At 46.6% G+C, this 17368-nt stretch overlaps 1 protein-coding gene across 2 annotated transcripts in view; it reads right to left on the bottom strand.

Annotated features, from left to right (window-relative positions):
- The window catches only part of svep1 (sushi, von Willebrand factor type A, EGF and pentraxin domain containing 1), a 182161-nt gene that overhangs the window by 6234 nt on the left and 158559 nt on the right, over window positions 1-17368 (bottom strand). For both annotated transcript variants that reach the window (XM_083789323.1, XM_083789322.1), the window contains 9 exons: window positions 16557-16803; window positions 15762-16190; window positions 12253-15044; window positions 6720-6954; window positions 6185-6340; window positions 4944-5007; window positions 4149-4322; window positions 3102-3278; window positions 1870-2055 (listed from right to left, as the gene is read on the bottom strand). In XM_083789323.1, the coding sequence (XP_083645449.1) occupies window positions 1870-2055; window positions 3102-3278; window positions 4149-4322; window positions 4944-5007; window positions 6185-6340; window positions 6720-6954; window positions 12253-15044; window positions 15762-16190; window positions 16557-16803 (4460 nt within the window). The remainder of the gene's footprint in view (window positions 1-1869; window positions 2056-3101; window positions 3279-4148; window positions 4323-4943; window positions 5008-6184; window positions 6341-6719; window positions 6955-12252; window positions 15045-15761; window positions 16191-16556; window positions 16804-17368) is intronic.

Genomic DNA, 17368 nt, shown 5'->3' with positions numbered 1-17368 from the left:
AAGGACCACTTCACCACTTTTCAACCTACCTTCATATAGTTGGTCCTCACTACATGTTCATGATAAAATACCACAATGTTTTTCTACCCTGTCTCTGTCTCATAATAGGAGGGAAGTTCAGAAACCCGTCCACCAGTGACATCATCATTAGGGCAGATTTATTTTTTATATTTTTATATTTAGATTATTATCATCGTGAGAACGATGGCTTCCATTATCGCATTGCAAGTTTTCAGGTATAGGAAGCCTGCAGTTTCTATTAGCTTGGATTCCCCATCGATGATGTCACTGGTGGACGGGTTTCTGAACTGCCCACAGCCCTCCTATATGAAGAAACAGATTGACTAGAAAAAAATGGTGGCATTTTATCATGAACATTAGTGAGGACCAATTAGCCCTTCACTAAGTCCCTCCTCAACCCATCCTTGTCCAATAGTCACATTAGCAGCGAAGAAAGCTTGACCTGCATAGCAACCGTTGCTAAACTATTTCGATTGGCATTGGACAATCGCTTTTTGGGGTGGGATTTTAGTGAAGGGCTAATTATATGAAAAAGCTGAAAAGTGGTGAAGTGGTCCTTTAAGTATAGCATGTGACGTGACACTTCAATCAAATAAATCAATCAATCATGCACATTGTACCACACTGACACTATAGTAAACAGTATACAGTGTCCGTCCGTCCGTGTGTCAGTCATTCTGTCTGTGTCCACGGAGCGCAGCGAATCAGGCTGGAACACAGGCTAGTTGCCATTTGGATATGGTCGCAAGTAGTTGCATCATGTTTACGTCTGTAATTGTTCTGATGAATTGAAAATGGTGGACCCTGTTGTAAACAAGTGTAATGCTTTATCAGTGTGTCGTCCACATAGTAACAGTCTTTGTATTGAGTTGTGAAATGTACCCATTCTGCAAACTGTTAATAAATACAATCAATGTTGCAAGGATAGTTGCATTTTTTGTGGACTGGCCTTAAGACTGACAAGGTTTGAGCATCTCTATCTGCTTCCTTGTGATTAAGTCAAGCTACATTAGGTAACAAGTAACAACCAAACAAACACTGCTCATCTCAACAAGATGTTGAAACCCCAGACCCAGGGAACCAGTAAACAGACTTGGGGCTTTCCGATTACCAAGCTAACCATTGCTGTAATACTCTTGTCTCATGTCTTATGGTGTTGAGTCACACAGTCACTGCTGTCAGTCTGTGGAATGTGAATCAATATGCTATTTCCAGCTTTAATATGAATCCTTCATCCATCTACTATAATTTATCTGTGCAACATAAAAACATGTGGCATGTAATTTGAGACGTGTGTGTGTGTGTGTGTGTGTGTGTGTGTGTGTGTGTGTGTGTGTCACAGTGTGTCACAGTGTGTGTTTTAATGACTAAGCCAAAGCCTGGTATTAAAGATTAACCCAAAAGATTTTCTAAACCTTTTTTTAAAGGGCACACTCCAGATCTCATTTTATTTTATGTTTAGGACACAAGAAACACTTTCCTGGTGTTTATGTGTGTGTAATATATGTGTTTCTGGATATGCACCATGGTCATTTTAGGAATTCAACAACGCAGTCAAACCCTATAGTCAAAACACACAGACTTCATTATTTTTCAAATTATGTTTTGCAAATTATTTTGCAAAGTACAAATTGTGCTACTGTTATCTACTACAAATACTATTAATAACATTAAGCGATTGCAGTTTCTTCCAGCGGGTGAAATGGCCCTTTAAATAGGGGCTTTTCCTTTCCACGAGGAATCTATGACGATCTCCAGGAACTACCATTTGTGTCACAGGCCTAAATCCAAGTCAGTGAAACCCAGTTAAAGAAAATGTACCATAAAACCTCTCCACGCTCTACTTACTCTCACACACAGAGCTGAGCGGGGTCCAGCTCTGGTCCGGCCTACAGGTGACCATGGTACCCTTGCCTTTGGCCTGGTGGCCCCTGGGACAGGTGACCGGAACCGACTGGCCCACGTAGAAGGCTTGCTGGGAGCCATTCCTCCCAGCGCTCTCCCTCCAACCCGGAGGAGCCGGGCAAGACTTGGCTGCAGGAAGAATAATTATATGGTTGGTTTGTTTATGTTTTAAAGGAACGTTTCACCTTTTTGAGGGGCGCTAGCCCCTCCTATGTCCAGCTTTGAGGGTTTGTGTAAACACAAACATTGTCCAAACACAAACATTGAATGCCATTGACAATGAAAGGCCAGTTTCGAATGTTTGTGTAAACATTAACATTGAATGCCATTGACAATGAATGGTGTTTGTGTAAGCACAAACATTGAAGACAAAAGTGAGGACGCGAAATGTGACTGGCCGGAATGAGATGATGTATGATGATAAGAGCGTCCCTCACTTCACACGGGTGTGATTATTTTCCGCAATCTTATCTCCACGCGTCCTTACTAATGCTCACGGTACCATTTTTGTCTACTAGCTTTGTTTCTTGAGGCAGGCTGTGGATAGTTGTGGATACTTTAGACGTATTACGTCATACAATAGTTTCCTTTTTTTTAGGTTTTCACTTTTCAGTCTTAGATTATGAGCTGCTCTTTCGATGTTAGTGTTGCAAGACAACAAATAGTGGAAGTTGTGTAATACACAACATTTCAACCATGCATGTAGACACAGACCTGTCAAAATAAAGTGTTCCTGTGCGTTAATTTAACACATTTACAACAGGATTTATGCAGGTCTTTCTTTCTTTCTTTCGTCACTATTCACACATGATATATCTGCCCAAAAATGGAGGAGGAGTAGACAGAAATGTGAGTATCAGAGTTTGGCCGTTCAGTCCAACCTGCTTGATTCCTCCGGTTTCACATCTAATCCTCATTATCCTCGACTCCTCACTCAGAGGCAGGGCTAATAGGTGTGAGTGGAGCAAGTAGAGGACACGAGGGTGGAAATGATTGGATTGACTGATTGATTGACTGACTGACTGATTGAATGATTGACTGTAAGCTTCACGAGCGTCAGCATCCCATTCACATCCATTCTACAGGAGCAAGGGTGTGGAGCGCCTTGCTTGCAGTGTTTTGTGCAACGCTTTCAACGCACAATGCACACGTGTGTGTTTGTTTCTGTTTCTTACGTTGGCAGGTGGGGAAAGAGGAGCTCCAGGCGTTCCCACCCATACACACGACCAAAGGATCTCCCAGCAGCATGTAGCCTTTATCGCACAGGAACTCCACAGCGCGCCCTGTGTTCAAGTTGTGTTCCTGCACCTTGCCATTGGCTATGTCTTTAGGGCTGTCACAGCCCTGGACAACTGAAAGACAAGGTGGTAATGAAAGAAAGAAAGAAAGAAAGAAAGAAAGAAAGAAAGAAAGAAAGAACGAACAGAGGGCTAAGGCGTTAACATAGTTCAGCGTTGAGTACAACAGTGCTCAAACTGAAGACAAAAGGAAATCATCAACAAGACAAAAGACAAATCCATTCCTGTCTTGTTGAACTGGTTGGCTTATTTTGAAAAGCCTACTATGTGTACGCGCATGTGTACGAGCATGTGTACGGCTGTACACACACTCAGATCAGCCAACGCAGGGAAGCTGGAAGTACCTTCACTAAAAACGCCTGGACAAAGCTCCCCACAACCCAAACTCTTCTTCCTTCTGGCTCCAAAACTATGGAATGTAATTCCCATTACAATCAAAACTGCAGCCTCACTCCCAATCTTCCGCCGTAGTCTGAAAACCCACCTCTTCAGACTCCATCATGGCCAGTAGAACTTGCCCTAGCCTCGACGACCTTACAAGCATATGCAAGGCTCAACTTGTGTCACTTAGATAGCACTTTATGTAGACTTAGATAGCATTTTATGCAGACTTATAGCATAGCATTTTATGTAGACAGCACTAGAATAGCATTTTATGTGGACATAGCACTCTAAAGTATATATGCGTAATTTCATTATATAGATATTCCACTGTTACGTTCTTAGCTTATGCATGTTCCATGACAACTACTTTTTATGTATGTGATGTATTACCATGCTTTTTGTTCTTGCTTAATGTAAGTTTAGTCTCTCTGGATTATGACCGTCTGCTAATGTAAATGCCTAAATTGTACTGTATGAATTACTTACTAGGCTGTACATTTACAGTAGCTTCATCTTCATCTTTTTATATCATCTATATACCTTCACACGTTGGTGTAGGTAGACTCCATGTGCCATTGGTCAGACATGTGAGCACCTTTGGGCCAATCAGCTGCAGGCCCGGGTGACACACGTAGGTGGCGTTGCTTGGGTTGGGCTCTCCTGTAGTCTGGAGCAGTGCATTCCTTACTGAAGGAGGGGGCCCACAGGACAGTGCTGGAGACACAAAATGACACGCATGAAGGGTGGTGAATGGCTGACTTTGCAAGGTGTGTTGTGTGTGTGTGTGTGTGTGTGTGTGTGTGTGTGTGTGTTTGAGGAACACGGGTGTGTCTCTTTGTTTACTGAAGGAAGAGGTCCACAGGACAATAGTGGGTTTCTGGTGCAGTTTCCACCTGTACCAGACTATGGAGCAGTTTCCGCCCGTCAGCCGTCAGGCTGTTGAACGTGCCCTAATAAGCCCAGTCTCCAATGTCAGACATGCATTATCATTATCATGTACTGTACAGTATATACTGTAGGACTATTTGATTATTTCTGACATGCAAAACATGCTTATTATAATATTTTATTATTATTATTTAAAAAAAAAAAATTAAAGGCTGTCGTGCTCGGGACTTGAACCCGCGACACGCTGCTACATTGAGCCTATAGGCGCCCAGACCCAGTGCGCCAGCCTTCCGTCCGTCCGTTCACAAATTCTTATTTGATTCTAATTTCACCCACCCCTTTTACACCTGTAAACTTTAAAACCTGTGGTGCAAATAAGGAAGGTAGATCACTGGCTTTGTAGGTTCTACAGGTGTGACCTCTCAAACAAAACAAAACAAACCTTACCAACACACTCTGGATGAGTACCACTCCATGTTCTGTCTCCCTGGCAGGTTTGAATGGAGTCTCCCTGCAAGGAAGATAATGCACTGTTAAGCGTAAAAGACACTCATCTCTGTGCAGTGATACACACCCTACTACCCTCCTAAGTAAGTAGTACCAGCCACAACATAAATCACGTGATACACTGAATCAATAAATAAGTGCTGCACACAAGGAAGCTGTCTTGTTCTATTATACATCTCTTCAGTAGAAAAGAACATTCTTCATAATGCAAGACAGCATTTCAGCCTCTGTGTGCAGTAGTACTGTAGATCTTTAGTTAAATGGAATTTGCCTGTATTCAAATAAAGGGGGGTAGGGGGGTGAACTAAGTCTTGTGGGTGAACGCAATGACTCAGCACCTACCACTGAAATCATACACCACTGTTCAGAGCTTTCAGGAACCACGTGACTTTCAGAAATCTTGATTGTTATCCTAAAGGCATACTGTAGCCCATTTGCCCATCTATCTATTTATCTGTTGGTGCATGGATTTACAGGAGCAGAGTAATGACTTTTTACTTGGTTCAATGCACTTATTATGAACTCGAAAGGCAATAATAGAATTAGTGTCTTATAAATGAAAGAGAGTTGTGTGTAAGTAGTTAACGTCAAACCCTGAAAAGATCAGAGAAAATCCACATTGATGATCACCGAGTTACTGAGTAGAAATGTTAAACATTGTTGATTCAAATACAACATAGGTAATTCAACTTTAAAATCTGAACACAAAATTAAGGGTAAACACGGGATCCTAGCAGAGCACCTTTCTTTTGTACTATCATACAATTAAGCCTGTGGAAGGTCGCAAGACCGAAACGTTGCTTCTTTAATAAATGCTCTGAACCCTAGCAAGTGGCGGTGTGCGCGCGGGTGTCCCTCCTTTCCACATTGTATATGCCTTGTCATCATCGGCACACCTGCTCCAAATTACCTACCGGATGTGCTATCATACATAAATAACCCTGTAAGACTCAGCCTCTGTGGGGGGTATTTATATGCAAATATCATGACCAATGGCATTGCAATGGCATTGCAATGAACATCACTGATGATGTTTAGGTGAAAAAAGAACAGAAAAAAATGTCTAAATTAAAAATTAAAATTAAAATGTTACCGAAAAGCAACGCTGGTCTTACAGGGATAAAAGAGTGCCAGACACAAACAAACACAGACACAAAGTGGGTGACCAGTAAGTACAGTACCTTCATCTCATAGTCAGGTAGGCAGGAGTACATGATAATGTCCCCATAGCCATAGGAGTCTCCCTCTGTGATACCGTGGAGGACCGGCTGTGGCTTCTCACACACCACCGCCTCACAGGACACCGTGGAGAGACCGGGAGACCAGCTGCCCTTCAGCTGGTAATCATCAATCAGTAATCATCAAGTTCATTCCCCCGAGATTGAGGGCACAGACGAGAATTCCCCAGAATTGTCTGGTTCTTTATGAAAGTGCCAGCTTTAAATACATTTTTTACGCAAGATAATTTGATAAAGTCACGTGTCTATTTCTACCTATCACTATAGATCTGTTTCATGTCTATAAGGAAAAATCAGTTTTCATTTCATATTTTCATGATCACATAATTGCAATTTCATTTCACAATGCTAAAACGGTTGCATGCATTCCACTGGGAGGACACTGGACGTTTCTTCCACATTCATACTGTCAACATGTACAAACTTTGCGTCCCACCAACATTCACAAATGCTTCATCATAAGCTCTTATCCCTATACCTGGCACTCTGTTAACGTGGACCCTTTCAGGTAGAAGCCGGGTGGGCAGGAAAGCGTGACGGTGCCCCCGACAGGCGTGAGGTCCTCCCCGCTGACCACGAGGTGGGGGTGAGGGAGGAGGGAGGGGAGGGCACACGGCGTGGGACGGCAGCGCACGCTGTGCCTGGACCACGAACCGTCGCTCTGGCAGGTCAGAGACGCTGTCTGTGTGGCCAGTTCGTACCCCTCCTCACATCTGGAGGGTATACGAGGAACAAGGAAAAGTGAACAGAAAATTAGAGGCGCGTTAGTTAGGATTTCTACTAAATATTACAGTGGAATTCAATAGCAATACTAGTATACAGGTAAATAGTATATAGTAAATATAGTCAGTTTATTTAATTTGTAAACATTCCCTGTAGAGTTACCCAAAGAAAATATATGTACCTATACAGTAGTCAAAGTATTATTGGCAGCTAGCATGAAAAAGCAAATTACAAGGCTATAGTACAATGGAGGAGATATTTGTGCAACACCCGGGATTCGTACCCGGGTATAGTGGCGAAAAATAAAACTTCATTAGTACCTGGGTGTCCCATGTGGAAAGCCAACATCACTATTAACACTCTTTCAGCGCCACCTGGTGGTCACCAGTTTAGGCTCTGAGTGACAATTCTCCCATTATAAAGAAAGAAATAATTTGTAATTCTATTATGCATGTAATGTGCATGTCATCACCTGTACACCAGATTAGAGGAATTTTCAAAATATGGATTTTTCTTTTTTAATTCCCAAGGGAGAGACGTCTTGACGCCCGTGGCATCCATTACTTAGTAGGCAATTAGACGAATAGACGTCTTGACGTTTTTGGCTACTAAACAGTTTTAAAGCCAAAGGGAATTCCCTGTGGCTCGGAGGATAATAGATCTTCAGGCTGAAGTTGTGACTGTGAGACACTGCTACATTTTGTGATGGAGAAACTAACTCACAAATGGAGGTCACGAGAGACACTATTCCTTGAAATGGACTGATAGGCGGGTAAATATATGAAAAAAAGCACCTTACCCTAAAACAATTGTAACAAAAGGTTTCTCAACTGATTTATGTAGTATTAGGTGTCCTTAATAACATACTAAAAGTTTACCAAAGTTTGACCACCAGAAAGGTGTTATCTTCAAGATGGCGTCCAAGATGGCCTAAAAACCATTAAAATAGCCTAACTCCTTCATTATTCATCCTAGACAAGTACTTTTTGTGGTCTTGTGGTTTTTGGGGTCTAGGAGTCCATTGAACTTGTCCAAATATACAATTAGATAATTGTGAAATCCAATATTGTGTTTGTGACTGTTAAAACCCTCTGAAATAGTCACCAGTTTCAAGTTAACTAAATTAAATATTGAATAAATATCTAAATATTTATATATATTTTTGGAATAAGGTTTCAAGATATCCTCAAAACACAACAAAACTAATAGTCACAATTTGCAGTAATTCAGAAGGTTGTGGCAGAGAATATTGTCAGTTGATAGACAATAGCCTACTGATTGCAATATCGAAATATTATATATATTTGGATCTGTGGATAAAATTAGGCTCAAACTAAATAATTCATCTTTGACTATACACCCACCCAAAACTAATTTATTGCATTATTTACTCTTAGTGCAGAGTAGTCAGAACCTAAGTCTCTACCGGGTGCAGAGGGGAGTATGATAGGTGGGGTTGGGTGAGGAGGTAAAGGGGGGTCCGGACTAGGGTTGGGATTTGTTAGGACTTTAACGGTTCCGGTTCCTAACGGTTCCTAATAGTATTTCCCTTTTTTCTGACATATATTATGCTTATATTATAACTAACCTAACCAAGTACTTAATAAACACAAATTAAATTATTGTATTTGCACTTTACAATTATGAGTTGGCACTATTATTTAAACTTCACCACCACCAGCTAGCCACCATGACAATATCCTTGTTGCAATTTGTACTGTATATTAAATATACAGTACACATTGCAATAATGATATTGTTGTGGTGACAAATGTCTTTAATGTTCAGATTAATTTAATATTATTTTTTATTGTACTGTAGGCTATGATCCTGTGCTTTTTTCTGCAAACTGTTTATAAAGTAATCAATCTATGGAGGTATATGTATATGCACCTAAAGGCTGGGCTCTCAACAGTTGCGCGATTAATTTAGAGCCAAATAAAAAGCAACTGAGTTGCTTATAAGTTGTAAAAATAAGTGCAGACAAATTTATTTTTATTTAATTCATGGCTCTATAGTTAACGTGATTCAGACAGAAAGACGTCGAGTCATAATAAAAAGCCCTGTAGAAGTTAGTAGTTTTTATTTTCTAACGTTATTCGTGTAGGCGTATTGATTTTGAGATGTTTCCTGGTGCAAGTTGCAACATCCTTTGCAGGAAACTATGGCATCACATTTATTGCACTTTGCGAGTGTGGTTAACAGATAGGGAAATGACTCTTGAGGCTGAGCACGCAAAGTGCAATCAATGCAATACCATAGTTTCCTGCAAAGGATGTTGCAACTTTCACCAGTTGCATGTCCACAATGAGGAAACATCTCAAAATAAATACGCCTACATGAGTCACAAGATTAATCTACTCACTCATGTAGGTGGGGTGACGTCACGCCAGTAACTTGGCTCTGCATGCATGCATGCACATACACAGACACCGCGGAGCTAAATGACGATTGATGGGAACCGTTTGGGGAACCGTTAATAAAAACCCTATGGAACCGGCTCCGGATCCCGGATCCGCAATGTTGGAACTGGGTCTGAAATGGACCCGGTTCTGAATCCCAACCCTAGTCCGGACTAGAGTTTAGTGGGCCTAGAGTTCCCCTCAAGTGGGTACAGGGGAGTATGGGGAGTGGGGGTCACTGGATTTCTCCCTGGGGACTTGGAGCACAGAAGAACAAAGTTAAGAAGACCCTCATGGTCTTCTCCTCTCTGAATGTCCGAGGTGGCTCATACATGTCCCATTAAAGCTATGGGGCACTTGAGAGCCCAGGACGAGTGCTCATTAGGCAGTTAAAGAGATTGGGGCTTGTCTGTCCCTGTGGTGGTAGTTCTAAGACCTCCATGTTGTGCATTGCAATAGCCACGTTCCAATATTCAAGTATACATTCTTCATGTCCTCCACTCCCGCCTTAGCCCTGGCGTCGAGCGAGGAGGGGGGAATAGACCTGCATAACTTTGAAGTGACAGCAATTATGACGTGTCACACAGTTGGATTGTTGGACCATTCCGGAGCTGGGCATAGGTATACAGAAGGGTCAGACCCACATAGTGCCACAATCATGCACCACATGGAGGTCTTATAACCACCACTATGATAGTGGTGGTTATAAGACCTCCATGTGGTGCATGATTGTTTGTCAGGCAGACAGGGGTGTCCCTATGTCGGACTGGCTCACAGGAGAGTCGGTGTCTGTTGGTGGCTGACCATTAATATTACTGGGGCCCCCAGTGACTGATCATTATGGCGCAGAATATCCTCTCCCCTCTCCTCTAGAACAGCTACTGTAGTACGAAAATGCAAAAAGTGCGAAAAACACGAAATTAGGGGCGCCCACTGTATTTATATTGGCCACATGGCATCCTATGTTGTCATTTAGTGTGCCCTAAACAAACATTAAAGTCCATAGTCTTGGCTGCCATATGACTTAAAAAGCCATGCATTGGAAGGCAGCAATGCTTGTTTGTTGGATAGCAGCAGGGCTACAGCGTGGAGGGAGGTTAGATTGGGATTCTATGGGGAGACCGAGACTGGAGCCCAGGGCTCAAGGTTATTGCCAGTAGTACCAAACACAAAGTAAATGTGAAATTAATTTTACACACACAACTACTACAGTCTCGGGAATAAGAAGATGTCTGTGACAAGCATAACTGAACCCTATCCAATGCACACTCCACCACCTGCCTATATACCAAGATACATGTGTGATAGCTCTGGACTGACTTGCACTCCCTCTAGTCTCTAGGCCCATGAGGAGCCATTTCTCTCCAATGAATCCCCACTGAGGAGTCCATCTTCCCCATAGACCAGACAAGTGGCCAATTGGTCCTACTGAGTGTGTTTGGTGCAAAGACACTCAGCATTGTGAGCTTTTATAGATCGCCTATTTTCACAATGTTTGTCCCGGCCCACAGTTTGGGAACCACTACCCTAGGGGACATATTTTTATTATTATTATTGCCAGACTGTACATTTCTTCCATGATTTGTGTAATATTCCCAGTCTAATGAGTCTATCACTTGGCAGCCATGCTTTTACAAATGTCACATCATATGACAGTACCGCCCAGTAATAATGAATGTATTCCTTATTGTTATGGTATCAAAATAAATCTCCTGAAAGCTTCAACAGAATGTGAATTTTGTATAGGTGATGAATTCACCAATCCTGGGCAGTACGGCATTATAGAAAAGGGTAATGTCCTATTACACTGTTATAACCTTATAACCAATTGCTTTAATATATCATTGTACTTGTAATTGCTTGACTAAAATTTATATATGCTAATTGGATTCCTAGATAACCAAAACATAGGGTTAGACACCAAAATTACTTTTCTAGGATGAATAATGGAGGAGTAATGGTATTTTAAGAACTGGCGGCGGCCATCTTAAAAAAACACATTTCGGGTGGTCAAACTTTGGTAAACTTTTAGTATGTTATTTAGGACACCTAATACTACAAAAATCAGTTGAGAAACCTTTTGTTACAATTTTTTTAGGGTCAAACCATATTTTTACCCGCCTATGAATATATAGAACCCAACAAGACAACACCACTAATAATGATGGACATTCATGAATGGACTGGAATAATGAGGGATGCGTACTAAGATTAGACCCGCCAACAGACCAACATGTGGAAACAATGTTTAGGTTAGGGTTAGAGCAGAGTAATCTAGTAAGAGAGTAATGACACTCCCGTTGACTCTCATTGTAACAACAATGGAATGCGGAAGTGCTCATTCTATCTCAATGGAATAGTTCCAGCCATAGGAACAATGTTTGGAACTATAGCCCATAGGCACCCGCTTTGCGGCGAGATCAAAGCGTGTCACCACTCTCTTACTAGATTACTCTGGGTTAGGGCCCATTCATACTCCTATTTACCGCTATTTCGGCGCTGTAGTGCCAAAATTATTTCGGCTCGTCAGAAATTTTCAGTAGCACCAAAGAGCCGACTTTAGGATGGTACCCGCCCCCCCGAACCTCAAAGGAAGTCAAATTGTAGGCTCTACAGCGCCGAACCGACTTTTATTCGGCTCTAAAATAGGAGTATGAATCGGCCCTTAGAGATAGGTTGTTGATGTCGGACTAATGACTGGTCCGACCAATGACTAGTGAATATGATGCTTGATACTAGTGAGACATATTATATGAACCCCTGCACTGGGACTGTGAATGAAAATTGGCAAATGAAAATTAAGTAAAAGAAGAAAAAAAAAAGAACCCTGGTGGATACATAGAGTACATTATATACAGATTATACACAAAACAAAGTCATATTTACGTGTAGGTAATCTGGCTGGGGAAGGTGAAGGTCTCTCCGGACACCCGAGTGTGGCTCACAGACGGAGGCTTTCCGCAGCTCACGGGATCACAGCTGACTCGGGGCTCTCCCCAGCGGCCGTCTCTTCCACAGGAGAGGTGCGGGTACCCTTTGGCCTGGTGCCCCGGCCTGCACTTGTACAGGACCGTGTCCGAAAACGTGGCACTGCCCCCCTGCAGCACGGCGTTGCGAACCGCCGGCGGCGACGTGGTGCACCTCCCCCGGCCGCACACCGGCACCCCGGCGGGCCCCCACACGCCTCCCTTCTCGCACGTCGCCTGCGAGGGGCCCAGGACCCGGTAGCCGTCGTCGCAGCGGAAGTAGACGCGGTCCCCGCAGGCGTGCTCGCGGCCCCCGAGGACGGCCCCGAACTTGAGCGTGGGCGGCGCGCAGGCGCACGGCCGGCACCGGGGCACGGCGCCCAGCCACAGGCCCCGGGCCGAACAGCGCAGGATGGGGTCCCCGGCCACCTGGTAGCCGTCGAAGCAGACGTACTCCACCACGTCGTCGTAGTCGAAGCGCGAGCCGTTCAGGTAGCCGTGGCTGATGTCCTCGGGCGGGTCGCAGGTGACGACGTCGCACTGCGGCGGAGGTTTGTCCCACAGCCCGTCTCCCCGGCACACGCGCGCGGGGCTCCCGTTGAGGACGTGGCCCTCGTCGCACTCGTACGTCACTCGGCCGCCGAAGCCGTAGTCCGAGCCCACGACGCGGCCGTCGCGGACCGACGGGGGTCTGCCGCAGTTCGCCGACAGGCAGACGGGAGACTTGAGGCTCCACGTGCCGTCGGCCTGGCATACGCTCGTAGACTCACCCTTTAAGAGGAAACCGGGCCGGCAGCTCAGCTCTATCCGTTTGTTATACGTAAACTCCTCCCCTTTCAGAGTGACGTCACTCGGGACTTCGGGGGGACCGCAGGTCACCGGTTCGCATCGCGGTTTATCTCCGTTCCACTCGCCGTCTGCCTGGCAAGTGAGAGTCTCGCTGCCCTTCAGGACAAACCCGGCGTGGCATTCGTAATACACCACCCCCGGGTAAACGAAAGACGCTCCGCGAGCGGTGCCGTTAGCGGGGGCGATGCCCGGGTCGCCGCAGGAGACGGGCCGGCAGACCGGGGCCTCGTCGGTCCACAGGCGACCCGACACGCACCGCCTGACGACGGTAGGCTTCCCCCCCGCCGACAGCTCGTACCCCTCCTCGCAGCCGTACCGCACCACGCTGCCGAGGGAGCTGTCGGTCACGTTGATCCAGCCGTGCTCCGGGGTCGGCGGCGTCTCGCACTCCGCCGGGACGCACGAGGGCGCGGTGCCGTTCCAGCCGCCGTCCTCCTGACACATCAGCGTCGTCGGCGTCGTCGTGAGGTCGTACCCTTTCTGGCAACGGTACGCTATGACCGTGCCGTGAACGAAGCTCATGTCCACCACGGGCGAGGCCAACGCAGTGCCCCCGATGTCTCTGGAACCGACGGCAGAGCCTTGGTCCGTGACTCTGACATACTCTCCGAAGTCGATGTGCGGCGGCAGGCCGCAGTCCGACGTGACGCAGACGGGGACGGAACTGGACCAGCCGAACTCCTCACAGGTCAAGTGGTTCTGGCCCATCAGCTGGAACCCGGGGAAACAGCTGTAGAAGATGGTGACGCCGAACCTGTGGTCCTGGCCCTCCACGAAGCCGTTGTCGATGGGCTCGGGCGGAGTGCAGGATATCTGCACGCACACCGGCGGCTCCGAGTCCCACTCCCCGTCGGCCAGGCATCTCAGAGCCTCCGGGCCTCGGAGACGGTAGCCGCGGCGGCAGGAGTAGGCGACGCCGTGGTCGAACTGGAGCTTTGTGTAGACCACTCTCCCGTCGGCTATCTCCTTGGGAACGGAGCACTCGACGGGGCGACAGGCGGGCACCCCGCCGATCCAGAGCCCGCTCTCGCCGCAGACGACGGTGGCGTTTCCCACCAACGTGTATCCCGGCTTACAGCTGTAGAGGGCGGTGTTGAGGTACATCAGACCCTGGACGTCGACGATGCCGTTGGAAATCTCTATAGGCTGAGGGCATTCCACCGGGATGCACTCCGGGTGAGGGCTGCTCCACTGCCCGTCGGCCAGACAGGAGACGGAGCCCTCTCTCCTCAGCGTGAAGCCGTCCATGCAGGAGTACGTCACCTCCGAGCCGAAATAGGACCGGGCCGAGGAGGAGGACACGGCCGAGGGCGAGGAGGCCGGGTCCCCGAACGCCACCTCTGGGGGCGGCCCGCAGAGGACCTGCTTGCACACGGGGAAGGTGTCGTTCCACTCCCGGGCCGGCGTGCAGCGGAGCGTCCGCGCCCCATGGAGCACGTAGCCGCGCTCGCAGGAGAGCTCCACGGTGCCGGAGTCGGAGTCACCGAGGCCCCCCGGCCTCAGGACGAGGTGGTTGTCCTCCAGCGGCGGCTCCGGACACTGGACGCGCGAGCAGCGCGGAGGCCGTGTCCGGTCCCAGTTGCCGTACTTCAGGCAGGTCCACACGGGGTCCCCGGCCAGCTCGTAGCCCTCGTCGCAGACGTACTCCACCTTCCGGCCCACCTCGAAGGAGTGCGAGCTGCTCCGGTGGCTTCCGTGCGCGACGCTGGGGGGAGGGTCGCAGGTCAGCAGGACGCAGGACGGGAGGTCCGCGTCGGACCACTTGCGGTTGGCCTGGCAGACTCGCTCCGGGCGACCCGCGAGTCTGTAGCCGGCGTTGCAGGCGTATATCACCTTGCTGTTGAAGATGAACCGACTCTTGCTCTGGGAAGGAATATATAGACACAAAGAAGGGCAATTCTGAACTTTAAAGCATTTTAAAGTCAAAATGCTTTGACTTTAAAAAGTCTTCACCTTAACCCATTTTGGGGCGGGAACCCCTTTTGGTGTTTTAAACATTGTGTTATCATTTTTAGCTATTGAAAAATAGCAGATCTACACGCTCACAAGCTTGTTGGTCTGCTATTTTTTTTTAAACTTGAAAATGTAGCGGAGATCTTTGAATATTCTTTTCAGAGCAAACCTTTTTAACTCAAATCTTTGCTACTGGGGCGGCGGCCCCTGGAAAATAATATTTTCAGACGGGGGTCGGCGGGCAAATTCATATCATTTTTGGGGGTCCTTGACATGAAAAAGGTTGAGCAGCAATGACATAGAAACATAGGTATTTTTCAGAAAACTGTCGGGATTTAGAAGACATTTGTACAAAATGGGTTCAAATGTTAACCCATTTTGGGCGGGAACCCCTTTTGGTGTTAGCATCATGTCATGCTTTAGCTATAGAAAAATAGCAGATCTACAAGCTCATAGCGCACCACCGAGTGGCGTGCTACGAACTTGTAGGTCTGCTATTTTTGAAAAATCGAAGAACGACTGGCATACAGAAACATAGCTTTTTCAACTGTCAGGATGTAGAAGACATTTTTTAGAATCTGATCTCAGGTCAAGAATGGTTTTGCATGCCGAGTAAATGAACAATACCTGAATGAACCCGTCTCTGAGAGGCGGCGGGCTGGGACAGATCACGGGGGAACAGACTGGCAGGGCTCCTCCCCACTCTCCGTCGGCCTTGCACGTCCTCCTCTTCTCCCCGCGGATCAGGAAGCCCTTGTCGCAGCTGTACGCCACCACCGCCCCGAAGTTATAGTTGGTGCCGCTGACGTTCCCCCGGTCGATGCCCTCGGGCCTGGAGCACCGCACGGGCACGCAGCCGACGTCGCGCGGCGACGGCTCCCAGTGTCCGCCCATCATGCACCGCAGCGTCGCCGTCGTGTTGAGCACGAAGCCCTCCTCGCACTTGTAGCTCACCTCGGCGTTGCTGGCGTACTTGGGCTTGTTCACGGATGTGTCCAGGATGGCGTGGGGCAGCTCCGGCGGCCTCTGGCAGAAGTTGGCGATGCAGCGAGGGACCTGTCGTGGAAATTAAGAGATAAACATTTAATAATACTCTAAGTTACAATCTGATATTATCTCTATCTGTCACACCCCTGTGGTGCTGGTTTGGTCCTGTTTGTTTTACGATGTTACATCCCATTTGTTGAATGTCTTGAGGCTATGTTGAGGGTTTGGTTATTGTGGGAGTGAGCTATAAAAGCTGTCGCCTTTTTGTGACTCTGTGAGTCAGACTGGGGATTCCATACATGGCAGGTCATGTAGGTCTTTTCTCCTACTCGGGTAAAATCCTTATACTCCATAACTCTGAATTCTTGTGTTGCCTCATTATCATTATTATGAATTGTCTTTTGAGCATGTGTCCCACAGACTGCCTTTACAGACCTCCAGGCCGCCGGGGGGCGCCCACACGCCCCGGGCGTCGCACACCATCTCGGAGTTGTTGCCGGCCGTGTAGCCGTCGGTGCAGTAGTAGTTGGCCGTGTCGCCGTACAGCTGGTGCGTGTCGTAGGGCTCGGCGTGGGCGATGGCCGGCGGCGGGCCGCAGGAGCGCGGGACGCACTGGGCGGAGCTGTCGCTCCACTGGCCACTGGGCAGGCACTCTCTGGTCTCTGGGCCAATCAGGGTGTAGCTGTGAGTGAGGGGGGAACGTCATATTAGAACAGGAAGCATATAAGGTTGCGACAAAAAATTATCAGAAGCCATAGAATGGTACACTTGTTTTTTTAAATGGCATTGTATTTAATTGTATTGTACATCCATTGGACATGCATTCAAATTCAGCACCATTAGTATATTTAAGTTTAGCCATGGGATTAATGAATTAATTGTGTCCAGGTTAATAGGTACTATTCGTATATTTATATTTAGGAATGAGTTTTATGGATGTATGTTGATGTTGACAATCCAACGTACGATTTATAGTTGAATTTGAATTGTATGCAGTGGCCCAAAAAATAATAACCAACTAATAAATAAATGACTGATTTGTCGCTTGAAAATCCGTTGTTTTGGGGGGCGAGCAACGTGAGTCTATATGGAATTCAAACACGTGGTTTTACAGCAGTGTTATTTTCGTTGACTAAAACCAAGACGAAAAATGTTCGTCGACTACCTTTTTCCACTGACGAAAACTAAATGGAAACTAAATGAAAACTAAGCTATGATGACTAAAACTAGGACTAAATATACTGACA

This window comes from Protomyctophum parallelum, assembly GCF_964188405.1.
Source record: "Protomyctophum parallelum genome assembly, chromosome: 18".
Lineage (NCBI taxonomy): Eukaryota > Metazoa > Chordata > Actinopteri > Myctophiformes > Myctophidae > Protomyctophum > Protomyctophum parallelum.
The sequence above is the reverse complement of the archived record's forward strand: the minus strand, read 5'-3'. Positions and strand labels throughout refer to the sequence as shown.